At 58.5% G+C, this 20,228-nt stretch overlaps 1 protein-coding gene across 8 annotated transcripts in view; it reads right to left on the bottom strand.

Moving 5' to 3' along the window:
* Positions 1-20,228, bottom strand: part of LOC134757639 (probable palmitoyltransferase ZDHHC11B) — an 80,305-nt gene that overhangs the window by 42,328 nt on the left and 17,749 nt on the right. For all 8 annotated transcript variants that reach the window (XR_010131863.1, XM_063700881.1, XM_063700883.1 and 5 more), the window contains 5 exons: positions 12,328-12,506; positions 11,360-11,626; positions 7,884-8,008; positions 4,836-4,991; positions 1,574-1,689 (listed from right to left, as the gene is read on the bottom strand). Coding sequence is in view for 7 of the 8 variants with exons in the window: in XM_063700881.1 (XP_063556951.1) it covers positions 1,574-1,689; positions 4,836-4,991; positions 7,884-8,008; positions 11,360-11,626; positions 12,328-12,506 (843 nt within the window). In the remaining variant the exon portion in view is untranslated. The remainder of the gene's footprint in view (positions 1-1,573; positions 1,690-4,835; positions 4,992-7,883; positions 8,009-11,359; positions 11,627-12,327; positions 12,507-20,228) is intronic.

The raw sequence follows: 20,228 nt of genomic DNA, 5'->3' as shown, positions 1-20,228 counted from the left end.
CATATTTGCACAAGGTTTGTTAAATTTATTTTTTTATTAGATTATGAAAGGAAGTTTTAAAAATATAACCCAGATTTTTCATTGCTGGTGGACAGAGATGTGCAAGTGTGTATTTTAATATGTGCCCATCCTTGTTAAGTGATTTAATTATCTTAACTAGGTCTTAAAACATACTTTTTAGGTTTCGTTGCCTGCAAATAAACACAGTTTTATTTTGTATTCTCTGTGCCTTCATTTTCCCTGCTGCACTGAGCTGGCCGGAATGTGACTGCAATGTCAGAAGTAGGAGGAACGGGCATCATCACCTGTGCCCATCCTCCAAGAGAGGGTCACCAGCCTTTCACCAGTAAATGTCACATCAGGTACACAGGGTGCTTTCCTATCATTCCTAGGTCACTGAGATTTGTTAAAAATCATGAATGGGAACTTGCTGTTAACAAACCCTTTTCTGCATTGACTGGCATGATTGCATGGTTACCGTTCTCTATTGGACTAACGTGCTGAGCTGTAGTCATTGATTCCTAGGCCTTAAGCCACTGCTTACCCCTGGAGTGATATCACTTGGCCACAGTGCACAGTCCTGCTCCATGCTGCTCGATTTGGTTTCCCAAGGTCTTATCAGTGATCTCTGCCTGTGTTTCCTGAATGTACTGGCTTATGAATATCTGGCTTTGGTGTCAGGTTGATAGTGGCATTGCTGAATGAGTTGGGAAGTGTTGCTTCCTTCTCTGTTTTCTGAAAGAGTCTGTGTGTAGGTGGTATTGTATTTTTTCTTTAAATCTTTGCTGGAATTCATGCATGAAGACTACAGGGCCTGGGCTTTTTCTTCACTGGGAGATTTTAAATTAGTAGTTCAGTCTCTTGGCTGTTCTATGTCTATTTAGACTTTCTATGTCTTCTTGAGTTAGTTATAATAATTCATGTCACTTAACTGGAAAGGGAACTAACTTCCTTAAGTTAAAAATCATGTTTCAGGCCAGGTACAGTGGCTCATGCCTGTAATCCCAGCACTTTCGGAGGCCAAGGCGGGCGGATCACCTGAGGCCAGAAGTTTGAGACCAGCCTGGCGTGTCAAAACCACGTCTCTACTAAAAATACAAAAATTAGTCGGGCGTAGTGGCATACATCTGCGATCCCAGCTACTTGGGAGGCTGAGGCAGGCAAACTGTTTGAACCCAGGAGGTGGAGGCTACAGTGAGCTGAGATTTCACCACTTCACTCCACCCTGGGCAACAGAGAGAGACTCTGTCTCAAAAAAAAAAAAAAAAAAAAAAGATGCAAAAAGCACATTTCAACTTTGGAAGATGTATAGAGCAGTATAGAAATGTCCAGGAGACTCAGTTCCTTTCCTATCTTTGCACTCGGAAGTCATTGGTGCATGACTGGTGTTTATGTTGACAAAGACACATAGATACACCCACGCACAGAGCCTCACACACAGACACACACACAGCAGAGTCCACGGGCTGCATCAGCCCTGAAATAAAGGAGCATGGCTGAGAGGTCCCAACCACCGAGTGACCTTAGACATTGTCCCAGGCCTGGAGAAATGGAGCAGAGAGACAGGTGGTACCTGGAGAAATCCTTTGTCCATTTGCAAGTATGGATCTTTCCTCACTGCTTGATGTTTTGAAGTCTCTTCTTTGCGGGTATTAATTAGATACTCAAAGGTGGTCATCTTCTTGGCCTCTGGAAAGGGAAAAGGAGGAACAGGACAAGTTACCAGCCCTGCGGCTTTGCACGGCGCCCACAGGACAGCTCAGCAGGGTGGCCAGTGCCACTGATCCGGCCCCTGCACAGGGAGAACTGCTCCGCCCACCATGCAGGCCCTGTGAGGTCAGGATGAGTGCAGGTGCCTTGTGGGCCCAGGTCTGCAGCTAGCTGATGGTCAGCAGGAGGGGTCTGCAGCTGTGACCTGGGGAACGGTGCTGACTCCCGCCCCCCCGCCTGCCAAGGCCTCATTGAGCTGCATTGTTAGTGGTGTCAGAGATGAGCTGTCTCTCACAGACCTGGGTCCCCCATACCATGCAGCCTGAGAGGTTGCTCCAGATCCCCTGGGATCGCTGGCAGGGGTAAGAGGCCAGCTCAGGAGGGGCCGCTCTGTCTGAGGGTCCAGGTGGCCTGTGGGGTTCCCCACATCTGCACACTGGGTGGGGCGCACCTTGGGATGCACAGAGACCCCTCAGTCGGAGGACCACGCAGTGGGGCGGCCACCCCGAGGTGCTGGCTAGCAGGTCCTGGGACCACACACTCCTGAGGGTGCTCAGAGCCCCAGGCCCAGGAGGTGAACACGAGTGCTGTGAGTGCCACTCAGCACAGCCTCTGATGGGGCTGAGACAGGTCACCATCCCTGCAGCCCTGCACAGTGCCCACAGGACAGCTCAGCAGGCCGGCCAGAGCCCCATCCACCCGGCCTGTCCTGCGGGCAGCAAAGCAGCCCAGGGAAGCAAAGCAAAACCTGATACACCCGTTTATCTAAAAGAGCCATCTTAACAAACGTTAATAAAATGGGCTCTGCACCTATTTCAGCCACGAGCTTCCACGGAGGGGCCAAACTCTCCGTGCTTCTTTCCCTAAACACCAACACCGTGAGAGCCGATGTCTTGTGACTATTTCTGGAGAATGGGGCGGCCGCCCACAGAGGCCTATTTGCAGTGAGGAGCAAATGGTGGTGGGTGCCCTGGGGAGCTGCCTGCGGCCAGCCCAGCCCTTACGGGACACATCTCACTACAGCCTCTCCAGTCCTGTGAGGTAGAGAAGCAGCTCCTGGCTGCCCTGGAGTCACTGCCCAGGGAGGCTCTGGGTCACATGGGTGTGGACAGGCCTGGGCGTCCTGCTTCCAGGCATCCTGCCTCCCGCCCACAGCAGCCGCCTGCCTGTCCTTTCATGTTTCTGCCACACTTGGTCTGGGCTTTGCGTTCAAGAAGCCCGTTCCAAGTGCAGTGCCTGGCTCAGAGGACAGACCAGGTCGTCCCTCCCAGCCGCGCATGGCTTCAGGCCCACTGCACTTCCCTGCTCTGCCGCCTGAGGCAAGGGCCAGCTTCTCCGCAGCACAAGGGCCAGCCTCACTTGTTTGTGTCTCATTCTTCATCCTCTCCCCGCAGCGTGCAGGTGACCATGCCTCACCCAAAGAAGCCTGCAGCCCCCCACGTGCTCGGCACACAGTGGGCATTGACTATTTTAACCCAGGGAAACATTCTGTACACAAAGTTGGAAAAAAATGACAAGTGCAGACTTTGTATTACTGGGCAGTTTGAGCATCCCTTAATCTGCGGCACATGTGGATGAGACCATGTGGCCTTGGCCCAACCTCGGCCGATTCTCCTGTTGTGGGGGACTCACCCTGACTCTAAGCATCTGAGGGTGAGAGATTTCCTGATAAGGACACATGATGAATTCTGGGTGCAGTGAAACTCCAGAAAAGCCTTCATAGATGGTAAACCCAAAAATATTTAAATATAAGAGAGATTGCTAGATAATTCTAGAAAGTACTTTTAAAAATATTCCTGATTCTAAGAGGGGTGGAGAGTTTTGAAGGAGGCCCAAATGACTTCTCACTCTTAAGGGTTTCAGCTTCAGGAACAGGCAGCCTGTAACATTCTACAAGGCAGACGCGAGTCTCCATGAAGTTACACCTGAGGCTTTAGTTCCATTCCATTCAGTAAACATATCCTAAGCACCTACTCTCTACAGGCACTGGCCTTGACATCCAAAATTAAAACTCTGAAAACAGCACATTCAGCTCTGTGTCCGTAGGATTTAATCCAGTGATTTTCACTGCACTTCCATTAAAAAAATTCAACCCTCAGGCAAGACAACAGTGACTGTAAGACGTGCGTTAGAGGTGTGTGTTTTAAAACATCCCCAGGGTTGTGTGGGGACAGTGGTTTGTAGGGTAACCTGTGGTTATGAACAAGGAGGCTCTTGGTGGGGTGTGTTCATTCTGAGCTGGGCGTTCTCACCACAACTGCAGGCAGGGGCTGCTCTGGAGATGCAGGTGAGCCCAGAGCCTGACCCACCCAAGTCCCTCTGCCCTGACCAGGGGTTGGCCAAGCTGTCGGGAGCAGGGCATTCTTGGGGGCTGGCCTGGACACACTGCTGCCCGTGTCCACAGAAACCCCCTGAGAGGCCACAGCCTCGGGGCCACCACTGCCCAGAGAATGGAAGACGCTTTGCAGCTGGCCCACCATGACCAAAACGGCTGGTGCCAGGAGCAGGGAGGTTGTCGTTACTTCCAACACAGGTTTCTTTGGGGCTGGGGAGTTTACCCTCCCTCTTTCAGCAACATGACTGACCGCCTACCGCCGTGCCCACTGTGAGACCCAGCAAGACCACCAGCTCTCGCTTCAGCTGTTTGCTTAGTGGGTGACCTGCCTGTCATATTTTTCATTGTTAGAATTTCTACTTGTGCTTTTCTAAGTCCACCTGTTCTTATTTCATAATGTCCTGTTCTTGCCTAATAGATCCCATTCCGTTGTTCTTATTTCATAATGTCCTGTTCTTGCCTAATAGGTTCCATTCCATTGTCTCTGAACATTTAAACTTGTTACTTCAAGCACCTGGCACCGCTCCTGCAGGTCTCGGCATGAGTTCAGCTTCTTGCTGGGCCTGCTGGGCCCTCATGGATTTAATTTCTTCCTGTGATTTGCCCTTTTTGTCCATGATCTCACTTCTGGGAGAGGCTGACCCTGAACACATGCGCACATGGGGGACAAAGACTCTGGCCCCAGGTGTGGGGGGCTCAGGGTTAGGGACATACTCAACTAGAGGTGTAAGATGAGCAACTCTGACCAACCAGGCTTGGGGGTACCAGGGGCTTAGGGTGGGGGACATACTCAGGTAGATGTGGAAGATGAGCAGCTGGCCCAGGTGCACCAAGCCAAGAAAGTCCAGCAGGAGCACGAGCATCCCGATGATCACGACTATCAGGGTCTGCACCTGCACCGGGAACAGAGGGAGGAACAGCAGCCACGTGTTCATATTCTTGACATCTGGGGAGACAAGGGAGAGACACTGTGTCCAGCACCTGCTGACGGGTGCCACATCAGGTGGACGTCACAGACCAGAGCTTGCTGGGGATGGGGTGGCGTGGGGACAGCCAGTGCGAGGGATGTCTCCCTGCCCAGGTGGATGCCTCCCTTACCTGAGTGCCCCATAGGCCCTGCTGCCTGCGGTTGGTTTTCATGATCCCTGCTTTATGGATCTCGGAGGTGAGGCTCCAACAGGGTCACTAAGTGCCGGGGTCACAGTGGCCACCCTTTCCTGAGTGCTGCGGTCACAGCGCCCACCCCTTCCTCACTAAGTGCCGGGGTCACAGCGCCCACCCCTTCCTAAGTGCCGGGGTCACAGCGCCCACCCCTTCCTAAGTGCTGGGGTCACAGTGCCTGCCGGCTCTGCCGGGCCCCAGCACCCATCCCTTCCTAAGTGCCAGGGCCCCAGCACCCACCCCTTCCTTACTTAGTGCCAGGATCACAGTGCCCACCCCTTCCTTACTAAGTGCCGGGGTCACAGTGCCCACCCCTTCCTCACTAAGTGCCGGGGTAACAGTAACCAACACTTCCTCACTAAGTGCCAGGGCCCCAGCACCCACCCCTTCCTTACTTAGTGCCAGGGTCACAGTGCCCACCCCTTCCTTACTAAGTGCCAGGGTCACAGTGCCCACCCCTTCCTCACTAAGTGCCGGGGTCACAGTGCCCACCCCTTCCTTACTAAGTGCTGGGATAACAGTGCCCACCCCTACCTAAGTGCCGGGGTCACAGCGCCCACCCCTTCCTCACTAAGTGCCAGGGTCACAGCACCCATCCCTTCCTTATTTAGTGCCAGGGTCACGGTGCCCACCCTTCCTAAGTGCCGGGGTCACAGCGCCTGCCAGCTCTGCCAGGCCCCAGCACCCATCCCTTCCTCATGGCCCACTCTGTGTCCCTGGACCCGCTGCACCCTAAAACAGCCGCCTTCAAATAGAACAGGAAAGCCACAGCTCTCGCCTGGGGTCATTTCTAAGATATGGTCCTCTGTGACACTGGGCTGCCAACACTCAAAACCACAACACTTCCAAAAATCAGGCGTAATGCAGAACGGCAGAGGGCCGGGCAAGGCAGAATGGCAGAGGGTGGGGCAAGGCAGAATGGCAGAGGGATGGATTCAGCATGGATGTCTTTGGGTGACAGACCCTCTCTGGAACTGGCGGCCTCGGGGGCCATCCTAGAAGGCAAACACCACACTCAGCCTGACAGGACTGCAGCTCCATGTGCCTGGGCCGGGCTGGACCCCATGCTGCCCCCCTTAGCCAGTGACATCATGATGAGTTCAGCCCATGAGAACAAGGAGCTGCTTTGCTCAGGGCTCTGCTGGTTTTGAAGCCCTGCAGAATCATCTGGAACAGCAAACCCAGGAATTCACTCAGGCCACAATGAATGAATTCACACAGAGACACTGGCACTGCCATATGGAAGCAGCATGTTCCAGGAGAGAAGGCAGCACATGCCATCTTGGCCACCTCTGCTCTCTCACTTTCCCCTGGCATCCCCCACAAGGAGAGCCCAGACAACATGGTGGCTGCTGGGGAAGGTGACTTGCTACAGGGGGAAGAAGAACGCAACAGGCATCGTCCTGGGCTTGGGTCCGCTGAGGTCAGGGCCTCGCCAGGGTGGAGCTGGCTTTCAGGAAGTGCTTCAGAAGTGGCTGTGAGGCCCTGGAGGCATCAGTCACGCTTCGAAGTGGAAGGAGGAGCTTTAGGGCCTTCCACATGGAGCTGGCAAAGCTCATCCTTGAAAAAAATGTCACAACATGTTGGCTCTGGAATGTTCTGGAACAAGGGGCAGGCAAGTCCTCCCTGTCTCGCCACCCGGGCTGTGTGCAGTGCGGGTGCAGCCATGCCTGGGGCCAAGACTGGCAGTCTTGTCCTGCACCCCGAGGGGGTTCTCTGGCCCAGGTCCTCCTGGTCAGGGTCCCGGCGCTGCTGCAATAAATACATCAAATGGTGGCAGGTGGGGGCAGCTTCTACAGCAGACTCTTGCAGTCTGAGGCAGGCAGGGCTCTGACGTCCAGCTGCAGGACAGGTGGGCGCGCTGCCTCCGCAGGGTCCAGGGAGGTCCTCCCACCTCTGCGAGCTCCTGTGGCTCCAGGCGACCCCGGGCTGTGGCTGTGTGACTCCACCCCTGCCTCCATCCTCACGAGGCCGCCTCCCCTCTGCATCTCTCCTTTCTCTTACAAGCACACTCGTGGCTGGATTTGGGCCCCCTGGGACATCCCAGCGCGACCCTCCCACCTCAGATATTAAGTCATAGCCACAGGCCCATTTCCCGAGGATGCTGGCATCACGGGATCTGGGTTAGGCGTGGACTCGCCTCTGGAGCCCACAGTCCTCACCGCCACGTCTCTCCAGTGGCTCAGTGTGAGCATCCGTTCCCGAGGCCCAGGCTCCGGGCCCACTTGGCCAAGGGCCTCAGCGCACCGCAGCCTACAGCCCAGCACCCTCAGCGCTGCCTCCACTCTCCCTCCCCATGGGCTGCTCCTGCAGGATGGGCACCCCCACCCTCCCACAGCTACATGGCCCCACAGGATGGTGTGACAGGTGCTACAGGGCTGACTGCGGAGGGCAGGGGCAGAGGTGGACCCCACTGTCTCTCGCCTGACACGACCTGGCAGCATCCACAGAGCAGCATGGCCAGCGCCCTCCCCGAGCCTGCCTCCTGCGCGCTGGGGGCTGCTGAGCTGTATGGACACTGGGCTGCTGCCGTCGGGCCAGGTCAGAGCCTGCCTGGGGCTGCCTGCCCCGGCCTCTCCCTGGGACAAGAGGGGCCGACCACCCCAGACCCGATACTACCACCCGGAAAGACGGCTGGAGGCGAGGATGAGGCCCCCTGAGAGTGGCGGCCACGTACCTTCATACTTGGGGTCCGTGCGGAGCACCCTGGGGTTCACAAGGTACTGGACGAGGACGTACAGCAGGATGGCGATCAGGCAGAGCATGCCAGCTGTGGCCGAGGCCACAGTGCTGAAGAAGAACCTGCCGGGAGACACACAGGCAGGCATGGGGGTGGGGACGTGGGAGCAGTGGGGGCTCAGGGGCAGGTGTGGGGGGCACAGGGGCAGGGGTGTGCACAGGGTGGGCAGGGGTGGGTGTGGGGGACACGGGCAGGGGACACACAAAGGCAGGCGTGGGGCATGCAGGGGCATGCGGGGCATGTGGGACAGGTGTGGGGGCGGGGAGGCGGGCAGGGACACGCAGGGCATCTGGGGCAGGGGCGGGGGCATGTAGGGCAGGTGTGGGGGGCGCAGGTGTGGGGACGCACAGGGCATCTGGAGCCCATAGGGTGGAGGTGACAGGTCAGTGTCGGCGTCCACTTGAGGGCGCCTGGCCACCACCCAACGCTGGCCTCAAACCCTGCTCCCGACCGCGCCTGGAAGCTCAGGCTCCTGTCTCTGTCCCATCCTGTGACACCCCCCCAGGTCTCCAGGCCTCTCGCTGGAGAGGGGTGGCCGTGGGACATTCCCACCAGCACACCGCCCGACAATTCAGGCAGCGCTTCTTGCAAACGTGATTGCCTTTAATCCCCACAAGGAACAAGGAGGTTGTGAGGAGGGGGAACCAGCCCTTTTCATGAGTGGGGAAAGGGAGGTCAGAGATGCGGTGTGACTCGCCCAAGCCTACCAGCGGAGCATGAGGGTCACACGGCGTCTCCAGTGTCACAGCTCTGGGGCCTCTGCCCGCACCTCCCTACTCCACCTGATGCAGACAGGGCTCCCTACCAGCCAAGGAGCACGCGGGCTGGGTCCTCTCAGGGGGCCCTGAGCATGGTCTGTGCTGGGGTCTCCATGGCACCATGCTAGGCAAAGGCACTGAAGCCAGGGAAGGGGAGAGCCATGAGAGTGCCGTGGCACCCAGGAGGGCCTGCAGGCTCAGGGACCTGGATCTCTGCACCCAAAGGGAACTCAGGCTGAGGAGGCCCTGGAGGAGCCCGGTCACTCCTCGGCTGCAGTCCCCCCTTCTCCAAGGGTCTCATGCAAATCTGAGCCAAAAGCGATGTCCATGCTGTAGACGTGAGACCAAATCCACTCCCAGTCTCTCGTCTTTGCTCAAAAGATGCAGAGAATAATCCATCCAGAAAAACCAATTCTGGGCAGCAGTTCCTGGAACATACTTTGACTAAACCATCTTCCCTTGGTCTTTCTGCCATGATGATATTTTTTAAAAAGTATCCTTTAACCTCCTGTAATCTTTTCCATTGTATTATCTTCACCTAAGCTTGTTTAAATCCCTTTTCTATTTTCAACTGGAGGACAGAGCATGAATGCCGCAGTCGTCCGAAGAGGCAGTTAGGGCACAGCTGCCTTCCCCGCGCTCCTCCTCCCTCCAAGAGCCTTCTGGATAATCCAGGGGTGAGGGGTGGCTCCGGGCATGAGCGGCTCCCTGACTGCTGCTCCCTCACACTGCCTTCCCTCTCACAGCTTAGGTTTCCAAAGCAGCAGCCCCTCCAGGCAGCGGACACGTCCCACCCTGCCCCCAGTCCTCCTGGGCTTGAGCCCACTTGTGGGGAGTAAAGACCCCTCATCCTCATCCTACTCTCTGGACAGGATTCCCCTCTTCATCCAGGAAAGAAGGCGGGTCTCTAAGACCACAGAGACCAAAGCCCACAGGATGGGGCAGAGCCATTCACGCGGGGCCTCCTCTCCCCGCAGCACCCAGGGCCACTCTCCTCTTGGTTAGCACAGCCTCCTGCCCCTGCTGCCTGTGTTTAACCTGCAGAGTCCGAGGCCAGCGCTCGCAGTCTTCCCAGGACACCAGGGCCGCCTGCCTTCTTTCTGTCCCCCTTCCTCTCTTATCACTACGAAGTATGCAGCCTCCCTCACAGGGGCTCTGCCATCAGCTGGGCCTCCCTGCGGGGGCTCCGCCATCAGCTCGGCCTCCCTCGCGGGGGCTCTGCCATCAGCGCCTCAACTTTCCTCATCTTGCTCTCAATGCCGTTGCTCTCTCCGCCTCTGGCGGATGAAGGGACAGAAGCGAGGTCGGCACAGATGCCGGCGTTGGCTGCTGCCTGGAGTCGAGGGTACCCATGACCCTAGCCCTGCTCTCCTGATGCCCCTTTCCCACACACAGGCGGTGTGTATACTTGGCGCCCACGTGGTCCCTCTCCAGCACCCCTCCTGAGGAAGGCAGACCCTCTCCTTGCCACCTGCCTGTGGGCCCTCACCCCCTCACTTTCCCCACCAGGACCCGCCGGATTGAGCCAGCTCGAGGCACCAGAGCAGAATGAGTCCAGAAGGAAGTGGCACCTGGGGCTAGCGTGAGCCAGAGAAGCTGGCCCCACCTTGGCCATCGTGGAGCTGCTCTTCTCCAGGGGAGGAGGCGGGTGGGTCTCCCCGGCCCCTACCATCTCACACAGCATCTGGACTCGCTGTGCAGTCATGCAACCTCTCTGTCCCTGCCGGGCTGCTCAGCCTCTCTGGACACATGCTGTGCTCCAGACGGGATGGCAGGGAGGCAGGGCAGGTACCCCCCGGCGTGTCCTTTGACAGGCAACGTTGGTCCCCACTCCCACGCACAAGAAGGCCTCTTTCAGGTCAGCACGGAGTAGCTGGGGAGCACGCGTGGTTCTTTTGCCTGGTGATCTTCACAACACAGTGCTGCAGACAGCCGGGGCTCAGCACACGGGGCCTTGAGAGTCTCTGGATCCTCCACTGTGCTCAGGGGAAACCCCTCTCGTCTGTGAGCCTCCACCATGCTCAGGGGAAACCCCTCTCGTCTGTGAGCCTCCACCATGCTCAGGGAAACACCTCTCGTTTATAAGCCTCTACCGTGCTCAGGGAAAACACCTCTCGTTCTTGCACCTCCACCGTGCTCAGTGGAAACACCTCTCGCCTGTGAGCCTCCACCGTGCTCAGGGGAAACACCTCTCACCTGTGAGCCTCCACCGTGCTCAGGGGAAACACCTCTCGTCTGTGAGCCTCCACCGTGCTCAGGGGAAACACCTCTCCTCCATCTGCACTGGGTGCCCACTGCTCTTCTGTAGCCCCACCCTTGCACTGGATGGGCCTCAGCCTGGGTGGAGAGAAGGCAGCCCAGCCCAGGACAGCCTGGTCAGGAGGCCTCAGCCAGCGTGGCCCCGCAAGTGCCCACGGGGGACCTCCAGGAACTTACTCTGTGCGGACGAGCTTGTCCAGGGATGGCTGCACCACAGCCCCAGAGCCAGACAGGAGGCCGGGGCATGCAGGCACCAAGCGCCACCACATCAGGACAGGGACGCGGCCCCAAGAGAACCCTCCACCCTTTCAACATGAGGACCCCTGCCCACAGACCCCTCCCTTCCAAATTCCCCCAAGCCTGGCCCGTGCCGGCCATCCCTGCTGTGCCCCTCACCAATAATTCTGGCTTCCCACGCAGTTGTTGATCCATTTGCAGTGGTGGTCGAAGCCAGACACGCACTTATTGCAGGAAATGCAGTGTTTGGTTTTCTTGTTCCCGGAGGGATGAATTGGGGAACACCTGTCAGGCCCCAAGTGCACAGGTTGGGGCAGGGCCAGAGGTCCATCACTGGAAGCCAGGTGCCTCGGAGGAACCAGCCCTGTGTGGCCTGGGGAGAGGGCGTCCAGCAGGGAATGGGAGGCTGGGGGAGGGTGTTGAGGCCTGTGGGGAGCAGGAGAAGCAGGGCAGCTGTGGGCAGAGGTAGCCACAGAGCAGGAGGAGCTGTGTCTGTGGCCGCCCTGAGCGTAGACCCTCCACCAGCCGTCCTACACCAGCCTCACTCTGGGTCATGGCCCTGGAGGAGGCCGCGCCTGCCCCATGGTGCCAGGAGTTGAGGCCGGGGGCTTGGATCCCACCTGTGCCTACAGGGCCTCCCTTGCAGCCGACAGCAGCCCTGTAGCCACCCCCTAGGCCATCACAGAGGCCTCCAGGGCCCCTGGAGACACTGGAACCCTTACCTCCCTCTTTCCTAGGGGCTTGTCTTGAAACTCCCCAAGAAAGACAGTGCTCTCTTGCCCTGGGACCTCAGGGGAGGGACCTTGTGCACAAAATCCACTGAGGACCAAACATGCCTGAGTGCTGCTGCGTTTCATTCCAGGGGAGCAGCAGGTCACCTGCAGGTGACAGACCCAGCCCTCCAGTCTCAGCCCTGCCTGTGGAGGAGTTGGGGCGGCCCGGCACTGCGCCCAGTTCACAGCGAGATGAGGGGCTATCCACCGGCAGCCACAGGGCCGGGCCCTGGAAGCTCCATTAGCATCAGCTGCGGCCATGGCACGGGCCCTGAAGGGCCAGCAGTGACCTGAGCACCAGGCCCCTGGAGGTGACCTTGACACCTTGGGGCCTCGGCGAGGGCGGGCACTCACACGGTGACCTTGCACAGGTGGCAGAACTGATTCTGGATCACGTGTGCATGTTTTGATCTGTCGAAGATGGGCATGGGCTGAGAATAGTTCTTCATGAGTCTGACATTGGAGTCGGCCGGGTCGATGCAGGAGGCAATCAGGTGGATGACGAGGTGGAAGGAGAAGATCCCCCCGGTCACCTGGCATGTCAAAGAAGAACCTGGCCCAGGGCGTGGTCAGCCTGGCACGAGGTGTCCCCGTGAGGCCCAAGGGCCCAGATGAGGCGCGGCCGCTGGTCAGCCCTGCTCACCCAGCCCTGCACACCTAAGCCCAGCTCACCCAGGCCTGGCCCTGCTCACATGGCCCTGCTCACGCAGCCCTGCACACCCAGCCCTGCACACCTGAGCCCTGCTCACATGGCCCTGCTCGCCCAGGCCTAGAGGAGATGAGGCCACACATCGGCCCTGCACACACAGCCCTGCTCACCCAGGCCTAGAGGAGATGACGCCACCCATCAGCCCTGCACACACAGCGCTGCTCACCCAGGCCTAGAGGAGATGAGGCTACCCATTGGCCCTGCACACACAGCCCTGTGCCAGTCGGGGACTGGGAAGGCTGCCCCATGCCCCTTTTGGTTCATCCCTGTTGGACACAGGGCAAATCCCCCACAGAATGCACCGCACCCCCAGAGGCTCAGTCAGCCCAGCCAAGCACAGTGACCCCAAAACCCTTTATAGCTTGAGGGACAGAGGAGGACCAGAGGAGGGACACCCCAGGTGTAAACACAGCCAGATGCAGCCCCAAAGGCCCTGGAGGAGTCTGGGTTCTTTCATACCAGAGACCCCTGAGCACTAGGAGAGCAGCACAGCCTCAGACAGGAGGAGCAGGGGGAGGAGGGAGGGAGCTGCACAACCTACCTGCTCCCTCTAGACCCCAGACAGCTCGCTCATGGACCCTCTCCCTGAGACTAGCTCAGGGAAACACCCCCTAGACTCACTCAGGGATCCCAGACTCATTCAGGGACTCCAGACTCTCTCAGGGACCCCCGACTCACTCAGGGACCCTGGGCCTCTGTCTTGGGCCCTCTGGGCTTGGAGCCTGGCTGCAGGGGCACTGGGGAGGGGGTCCTTGTCCCCTGGAGCCAGGAGAAGCTGGGCTCCCCGTGCCTGGGACGTCAGCTCCCGCCCTCAGATCCTGGCTCCCTCCTCCTCTCACCCTGGGACCAACAGACTCCCCATGGCAACCAAATAGAAGGGGTGGAGTGCGGGGCCCTCCCATCACCCTGCCTGGCCCCTGGACCGCCTTCTAGCCAGGAGTTCAGGGTTGACAGCCATGTCCGCAGGGCAGCCCAGAGGCCCTCGCAGTGTGGCCTAAGCTTGGCATGGAAACGCAGGCTGCCGACCTGTGGGGCACGGCGCTGTCCTCCTTGGCACCAGGGGCGAGGAGAAAGGTGCTGGCCATGTGCAAAAAGCCACGCAGGGATTTTAGCGGAAGGCTGCCAGCAGGGCGGGTCCTGCACCAGGCCAGGGGGCTGCTGTCCCTCCTGACAGAGCCCCTCTCCGGAGCCCCCTCAGGCAACATTGGGACAGGTTCACTGCTGCTGGGCTCACCCTCAGCGTCGTCCTGGCACCACCTTGGGGCATGGGGTTAGGGTTTTATGCAGCAGCCCTTCCCTGGTGAGAGTCCCGTAACAAGCATGCTGCAATGCATGGGAAGCCTGAGTGTGAAGCTGGTTCCGATCGAAATGCAGACACAGGTGCCGAATCCCTCAGCAGGATGCACCACACACCCTGCATCTTCCAGGCACCCAGGTGGCCCCGGGCCCTGGGTGCTGGTGTGTGTGAGCTGGGGAGGGGACTCTGTGTGTGCAGACATGGCTGCAAGGAGGACAGGCGAGAACGATCTGGATGCCAAGGAGATGGGACTGGGGAGCTGCTGCCCAGGCCGGGGTGTGGTGGGAGCTGGGCAGTGCAGCAACGGGGCCAGCCAGGCCCTGGGGGACTCACATGGGGGCCAGGGCTGATCAGACACCTGCAGTGGCCACTCTAATCCCACCATGGTAGAGGAGAGGTCTGCAGGGGCCCCACCTGACTTGGGAGTGGACTGAGGCTGCAGGGGCTGTAAAGGGTGTGGGTCAGCTGGGCCCGGCACAGCGCTCACTGTCCAGCTGGTGACACTGACATGACCGAGCCTGCATCCCGGCTGTTGTCCCCATGTACCCGCTCCCTGCAGGCTGAGCTGGGGACACTGCACTATTTATGTGGTCACTGGGGCAACAGGGAGCTCGTCTGGAGCCTTGGGACGCTATTGGTGGCAGCTGAGGACAATGAGATGAGGCAGGAAGCTGCACTGTGGCCCAGGAGCAGCCCCTTCCTCTGCAGAGCTGGAGCAGCACTTCCCTCACTGGAAACCAGTGGCAGGGAGGGTGGGGCCAGGCAGGGCCTCTGCACCAGCAGCAGGTGAAGCTCAGGCTGGGGATGCCCTCCCAGGCCCTTGGTCGCCACATCCGACTGCAGCCTCACATTCTCCGGGCTTCGCACACAGAAGCCCGCTGCCAGGGAGATGGTGCTGCTGCAGGGGGCCACCAAGAGACAGCCTGGGGATGGTGTGGCCCCAACCGGGACCCACTGACTTCCCTGTGGAGGAGCTCAGGGCTGTCCTGAGCCTGAACCTGCCAGGCAAACCCCGTGGAGCTGCCTGAGCCCATTCCCGAGCCAGTCCCCAAACCTGCAGGCACCGTGGCCAGGCAGTCACCCTGAAGGCGTCCACCCAGAAACAAGGGTTCAGCTGGCAAGGGACCCCCCCCCCAAGATTCCAGGGCAGTGTCTTCACCTGGACAGCTCCCTGGGACTCAAAGCTTTTTTCATGAGAACCAGGTTGAAGCAAATCTTTCACCGCACACTAGGGTGCCCTGCTGTCCATCGGCCGCATTTTGGCCAGTGAGGTCCGCGCTCTGCGGCTGGGCTTGGGTCGTCCTCCTGGGACATCCGTCACCGATAGGAATGATGCTGGTGACCTTAATTTGGCTATGTTTTGCCCAGACTGACCCAGCTAGCCACTCTGCCCATCACCCACTCGGGTAACCCTTCCTGAGCTGGCGGGGAGCCCCGGGATAGAGATGACATGGAGCACCGTGTTCTCAATTTTCTCTGCTTCTACTTTCACATTTAATTTTATCCCGGTAATGTTTTATGTTCCAATGAGCAATAAAAAGTAAAAGAAATAGAGTAAGTGTCTCCCTTTCATCACCCAAACTGCCTGCCTTCTGGAAGTTTCGGTCTCAAGCTGTCATGAGAACCACAGCTATGCTGGAACCTCCCCTAGCAACAATCTGTATTTTGTAAATAAACGGTCCCGCAGCGCCAGCCCAGAGCACACACCCCGCGCCCTTTGTAACACTGCTAACCTTTCCCCCGCCCTGTTCTGCAGGCAGGAAAAGAGAGGAGGTGGAGAGCGAGCCCACAGCCCCTACTCCTGGGGCCCGGCGCGTTCACGTCTTGTCGTCTTATCAATCCCTGCGGGGTTCAAAGCTGACACGTGCCACTGAAGGCGCAGCGCCACTCCATGTTGGTGAATCTTCCACTGCAGCTACCAAGCTCGTGCTGCCCTGGGCCACAGCAAGGGACTTTGCTGGGAAGAGATTTCTCCAGATTAAACAGAGTTACAGATTGCAATCCATTCCACACAACAGGCCCTACAGATGCTGCGGCTGCGGCGGAGCCTGTTTCCCTTTGCAGCAGAACAGACGCGGGCACGCGGGCACTGAGGCATGCTCTGGAAGGGCCCATACACGCGGCCGCTGGACGGTTGGCCAAGCCTGGCACTCAAATGTCCGCCTAACCTGGGGTCTTTATTCCAATTCTTCCCCACTTTCCACAACACAGCATCCCTTACCCTGCAACTGACCTCCCTTGGGGTCAGAGGCTGCAGCCACGGGGCCTGGGAGGTCACTTCCCAGAGCCACCCAGGTCCCTGCAGGTGCCGGATAGCACAGGCACCCTCCAGTGGCCACAATGCAAAGCCACATGCTGCTGGCCAAGGGGCCCGAGGGGGTCGCTGAGGCGCAGGCATGGGGAGTGCAGCTGGGGATGCCGTCCTGAGCCCAGCGCCGGCCAGCGGGAGGGGCAGCATGGACAAGGGCTGGGGCACCAAGGGCTCCTTTAGAAATGGAGATCCAGGTGTGGAGTGGGGGGTACAGGGGAGCCACAGAGGGTTCACCTACCAGAGAGCAGGTGACAGCTCAGAGGCATGCGTGGCCGAGCCACGGGCCAAAGGAAGAGTGGAGAGAAGGGATTCTACTAGCACATAAGGAAACAGCCAGGTGTGGAGGGTCGACTCGATCCCCCACATAGGTCCAAGCCCTAACCCACAGCACCTGTGGATGTGGCCTCACTTGGAAATAGGGTCTTTGCAGATAATCCTGTCAGGGCAAGGTCTTTTCGGGTAGGCCCTACTCCAATGACTGGCGTCTTTACAAAAACGGGAACCCAACGGCAGCAGACACACGCAGAGAAAAGACGGTGTGAACACGAGAAGACGAGCCACAGAGAGCGGCCAGAACCATCCCCTCCAGCAGCTTCAGGGGGAGCGGCATGCAGCCAGCACCCGATTCCAGACCCCGGGCCCCAGAACTGTGAGACCAGATATGTCTGCTGTTGCAGGCACCCGGTTTTTGGTGCTTTGTGATGGCAGCCCCAGGACACGCCGTGGCCACCTGGTGATGCTGAGGGAGAGAGACAGATGGTGGCCAAAGCAGCAGGGGAGGGCACCTTCCTCTGCAGAGCATGCACTGGGCCCTGCGGTGGAATCGCAGATGCAAACACAGCATTTTACACCCCTAGCATAACTGTGATTCAGACGAGGATTGCAACAAAAAGCGATATGCCTGAGACTCAGAGTCCACATGTGCACCACTCTGGACAGGCAGGGGCAGGGACCCGGCCCACCCTCCCAAGGAACCGCTGCGTCCCCACCTACAGGGCCTCCTGACAGTGCAGCGGGACAGGCCACCACCACCTGTGCAGCGTTCTTCTGAAACTGCTCAGCCTTAACCACACAGACCCCCAGGTGGTGGAGCAAGACACTGGTCTGGATATGCCTTGACGCTGTGGTCAAGGAGATACCAGCAGCTGCCAGGAAAAGGCAGGCGGGCGCTGTGCTGACCTAAACACACCAAGAGACTCCGTCGCAACATCCGTCCCAGAACCTTGGCCGGATTCTGGATTAAAAATCCTATCAAGCACATCTGGGGGCTGTTGGAGAATGTTGACATGGACTGCCTCGGCCATGGTCCGATCACAGCCTGTCTTCTCACCTGCCATGAAGGTGCAATACAGGAGGACACCCATGTCTGGAGGGCATGTGCTAGAGCAGGGAGGTGGGCCGTGCAGCACAGGGTTAGTGACTGTAGGCTTTAGTGACATCCTCATCCCTCACTGCAGGACACCCGGGGCCAATGGGGCTGCCATGCAGCGATGTGGGTCTGTGGATTTCTGGGCCCTGGAGGTGGGGGAGGCCATCTAGGACCCAGGCTTTGGGGGTATGGGGACTCAGGGATGTAGGTGGAGAACTCGGAGGCTGGGCCACAGCAGAAGCTGGGCCAATGGCAGGGGATCTTGGGGGAATGCCAGCAGGGCCACAGGGCACACCTTGGGCCTGGCAGAGACAGGCCACTACTCAGAACTATGATCTGTCCTCCTGATGAGTGGAGGCGCGCAAGGCTGGCAGTGTGTGCCGGGTGGACACATGGGTTGCCACATTCCAGCACCTCCCATGGTAGAAGCCTGAACCCCCACATGTGTGTCCAGGCCTTAGAACCCCATGGAACCCCCACTCTGGTGACTGGGCACACTCAGGGCCTCTCAGAAAAGGCCTCTTGGGAAGAGAGCACTGCTTCCCTAAATCCCCTAGGATTGGGAAGGCCACGGAGCAGACAGGGGGACACAAAGTCTTCTATTCACAGCCCTGGACAGCCACTCACAGCCCAGACGGCCACTCCTAGCCCCAGATGGCCACTCATAGCCCAGATGGCCACCCCTAGCCCCAGACGGCCACTCAACCCACAGCCCTGGGCAGCCACTCACAGTCCTGGCTGGCCACTCACAGCCACGATGGCCACTCACAGCCAAGAGGGCCACTCAACTCACAGCCCTGGAGAGCCACTCACAGTCCCGGCCAGCCACTCACAGCCCTGGATGGCCGCTTGCAGCCCAGAGAGCCACTCACAGCCCAGACAGCCACTCATAGCCCCAGACAGTCACTCCCAGCCCCAGACAGCCACTCACAGCCCAGATGGCCACTCAACTCACAGCCCTGGATAGCCACTCACAGTCCCAGCCGGCCACTCACAGTCCCGGCCAGCCACTCACAGTGCAGATGGCCACTCCCAGCCCTGGACAGTCATCCCAGCTCCAGATGGCCACTCACAGCCCCAGACAGCCACTCAACTCACAGCCCCAGACAGCCACTCAACTCAGAGCCTTAGACAGCCACTCACAGTCCCAGCCAGCCAGTCACAGTCTCAGCCAGCCACTCACAGCCCTGGATGGCCACTCACAGCCTGGACGGCCACTCACAGCCCCAGACAGACACTCCCAGCCCCAGACAGATTCTCCCAGCCCTGGACGGCTACTCACAGCCCCGGACGGTCACTCGAAGTCCCAGACAGTCACTCACAGCCCAGAAGGCTACTGACAGCCCCAGACAGACACTCCCAGCCTCAACAGCCACTTGCAGTCCCACACGGACATTCCCAGCCTTGGACGGCCACTCACAGCCCCAGACAGACATTCCCAGTCCCAGATGGACACTCCCAGCCCTGGACGGTCACTCGCAATCCCGGAGGGCCACTCATAGCCCTGGACAGACACTGCCAGCCCCAGACAGACACTCCCAGCCCCGGACAGCCATCCCCAGTCCCGGATGGTCACTCCCAGCCCCAGACGGTCACTCGCAGCCCCAGATGGCTACTCACAGCCCCAGACAGACACTCCCAGCCCAGACAGACACTCCCAGCCCTGGAAGGCCACTCACAGCTCCAGATGGCCACTCAAAGCCCTGCATGGCCACTCACAGCCTGGATGGCCACTCATAGCCCTGGATGGCCACTCACAGCCCAGATGGTCACTTACAGCCCTGAAGGCCACTCACGGCCTGGATGGCCACTCACAGCCCCTGAAGGCCACTCACAACCTCAGATGGCCACTCACAGCCCCAGACAGCCACCTACAAACAAGACGCAGGTTGCAAGAGGGATGGAGCAAGATAGCGCCCAGGATGAGTGTATGCCACAGTCAGCACCCACGTCTCTCACTAAAGCATATCCTTGGACCCCTGCCAAGGCTCTCTGCGAGACCAGCTGGGCCCAGCCCATTTCAGACTTGTAGATAGGGTGTGGCCTGACCTCCCAAGGGAACTTTAGCTGCACAAGGCACCCCAAGACCCAGAGACAGAGCCCCAAATCCCTGGGGAGACACCCTTGAATCACTAAGCCAGATGGGGTGGTTGAATGAGAGGCCAAAAGCCTTACTGGCGCTGTGTGTCTGTGCATGCCTGAGTCTGTGTGTGTGCTCACAGAAAATACATAGCTTTAAACACACATTAAAAAGTAAGAAAGGTCTACAATCAATGACCTAAGTTTCCGTCTTAAGATGATAGAAAAAAGAGCAAAGTAAACCCAAGGTCAGTTGAAGGAAGTAGTAAAAATAAAAGCAGAATTTTTTTTTAAGTAGAATAAAAACAGGCAAACAATAGAGAAAATTAATAATTAAAAAGCTGACTCTTTTCAAGATCCATAAAAGGGATAAGCCCCAGGAAGACTGATGAAGAAGAGGGAGGAAGACACAAATGGCCAGGATAGTGAGGAAGGGGGGCACAGCACTCGGACCCTACAGATGAGAAAAGGATTGCAGGAAACACTGTAA

The sequence above is a fragment of the Gorilla gorilla genome, chromosome 19 (assembly GCF_029281585.2).
Source record: "Gorilla gorilla gorilla isolate KB3781 chromosome 19, NHGRI_mGorGor1-v2.1_pri, whole genome shotgun sequence".
Classification (NCBI taxonomy): domain Eukaryota; kingdom Metazoa; phylum Chordata; class Mammalia; order Primates; family Hominidae; genus Gorilla; species Gorilla gorilla.
Note: the sequence above shows the minus strand (reverse complement) of the source record. Positions and strands in the feature narration are given on the sequence as shown.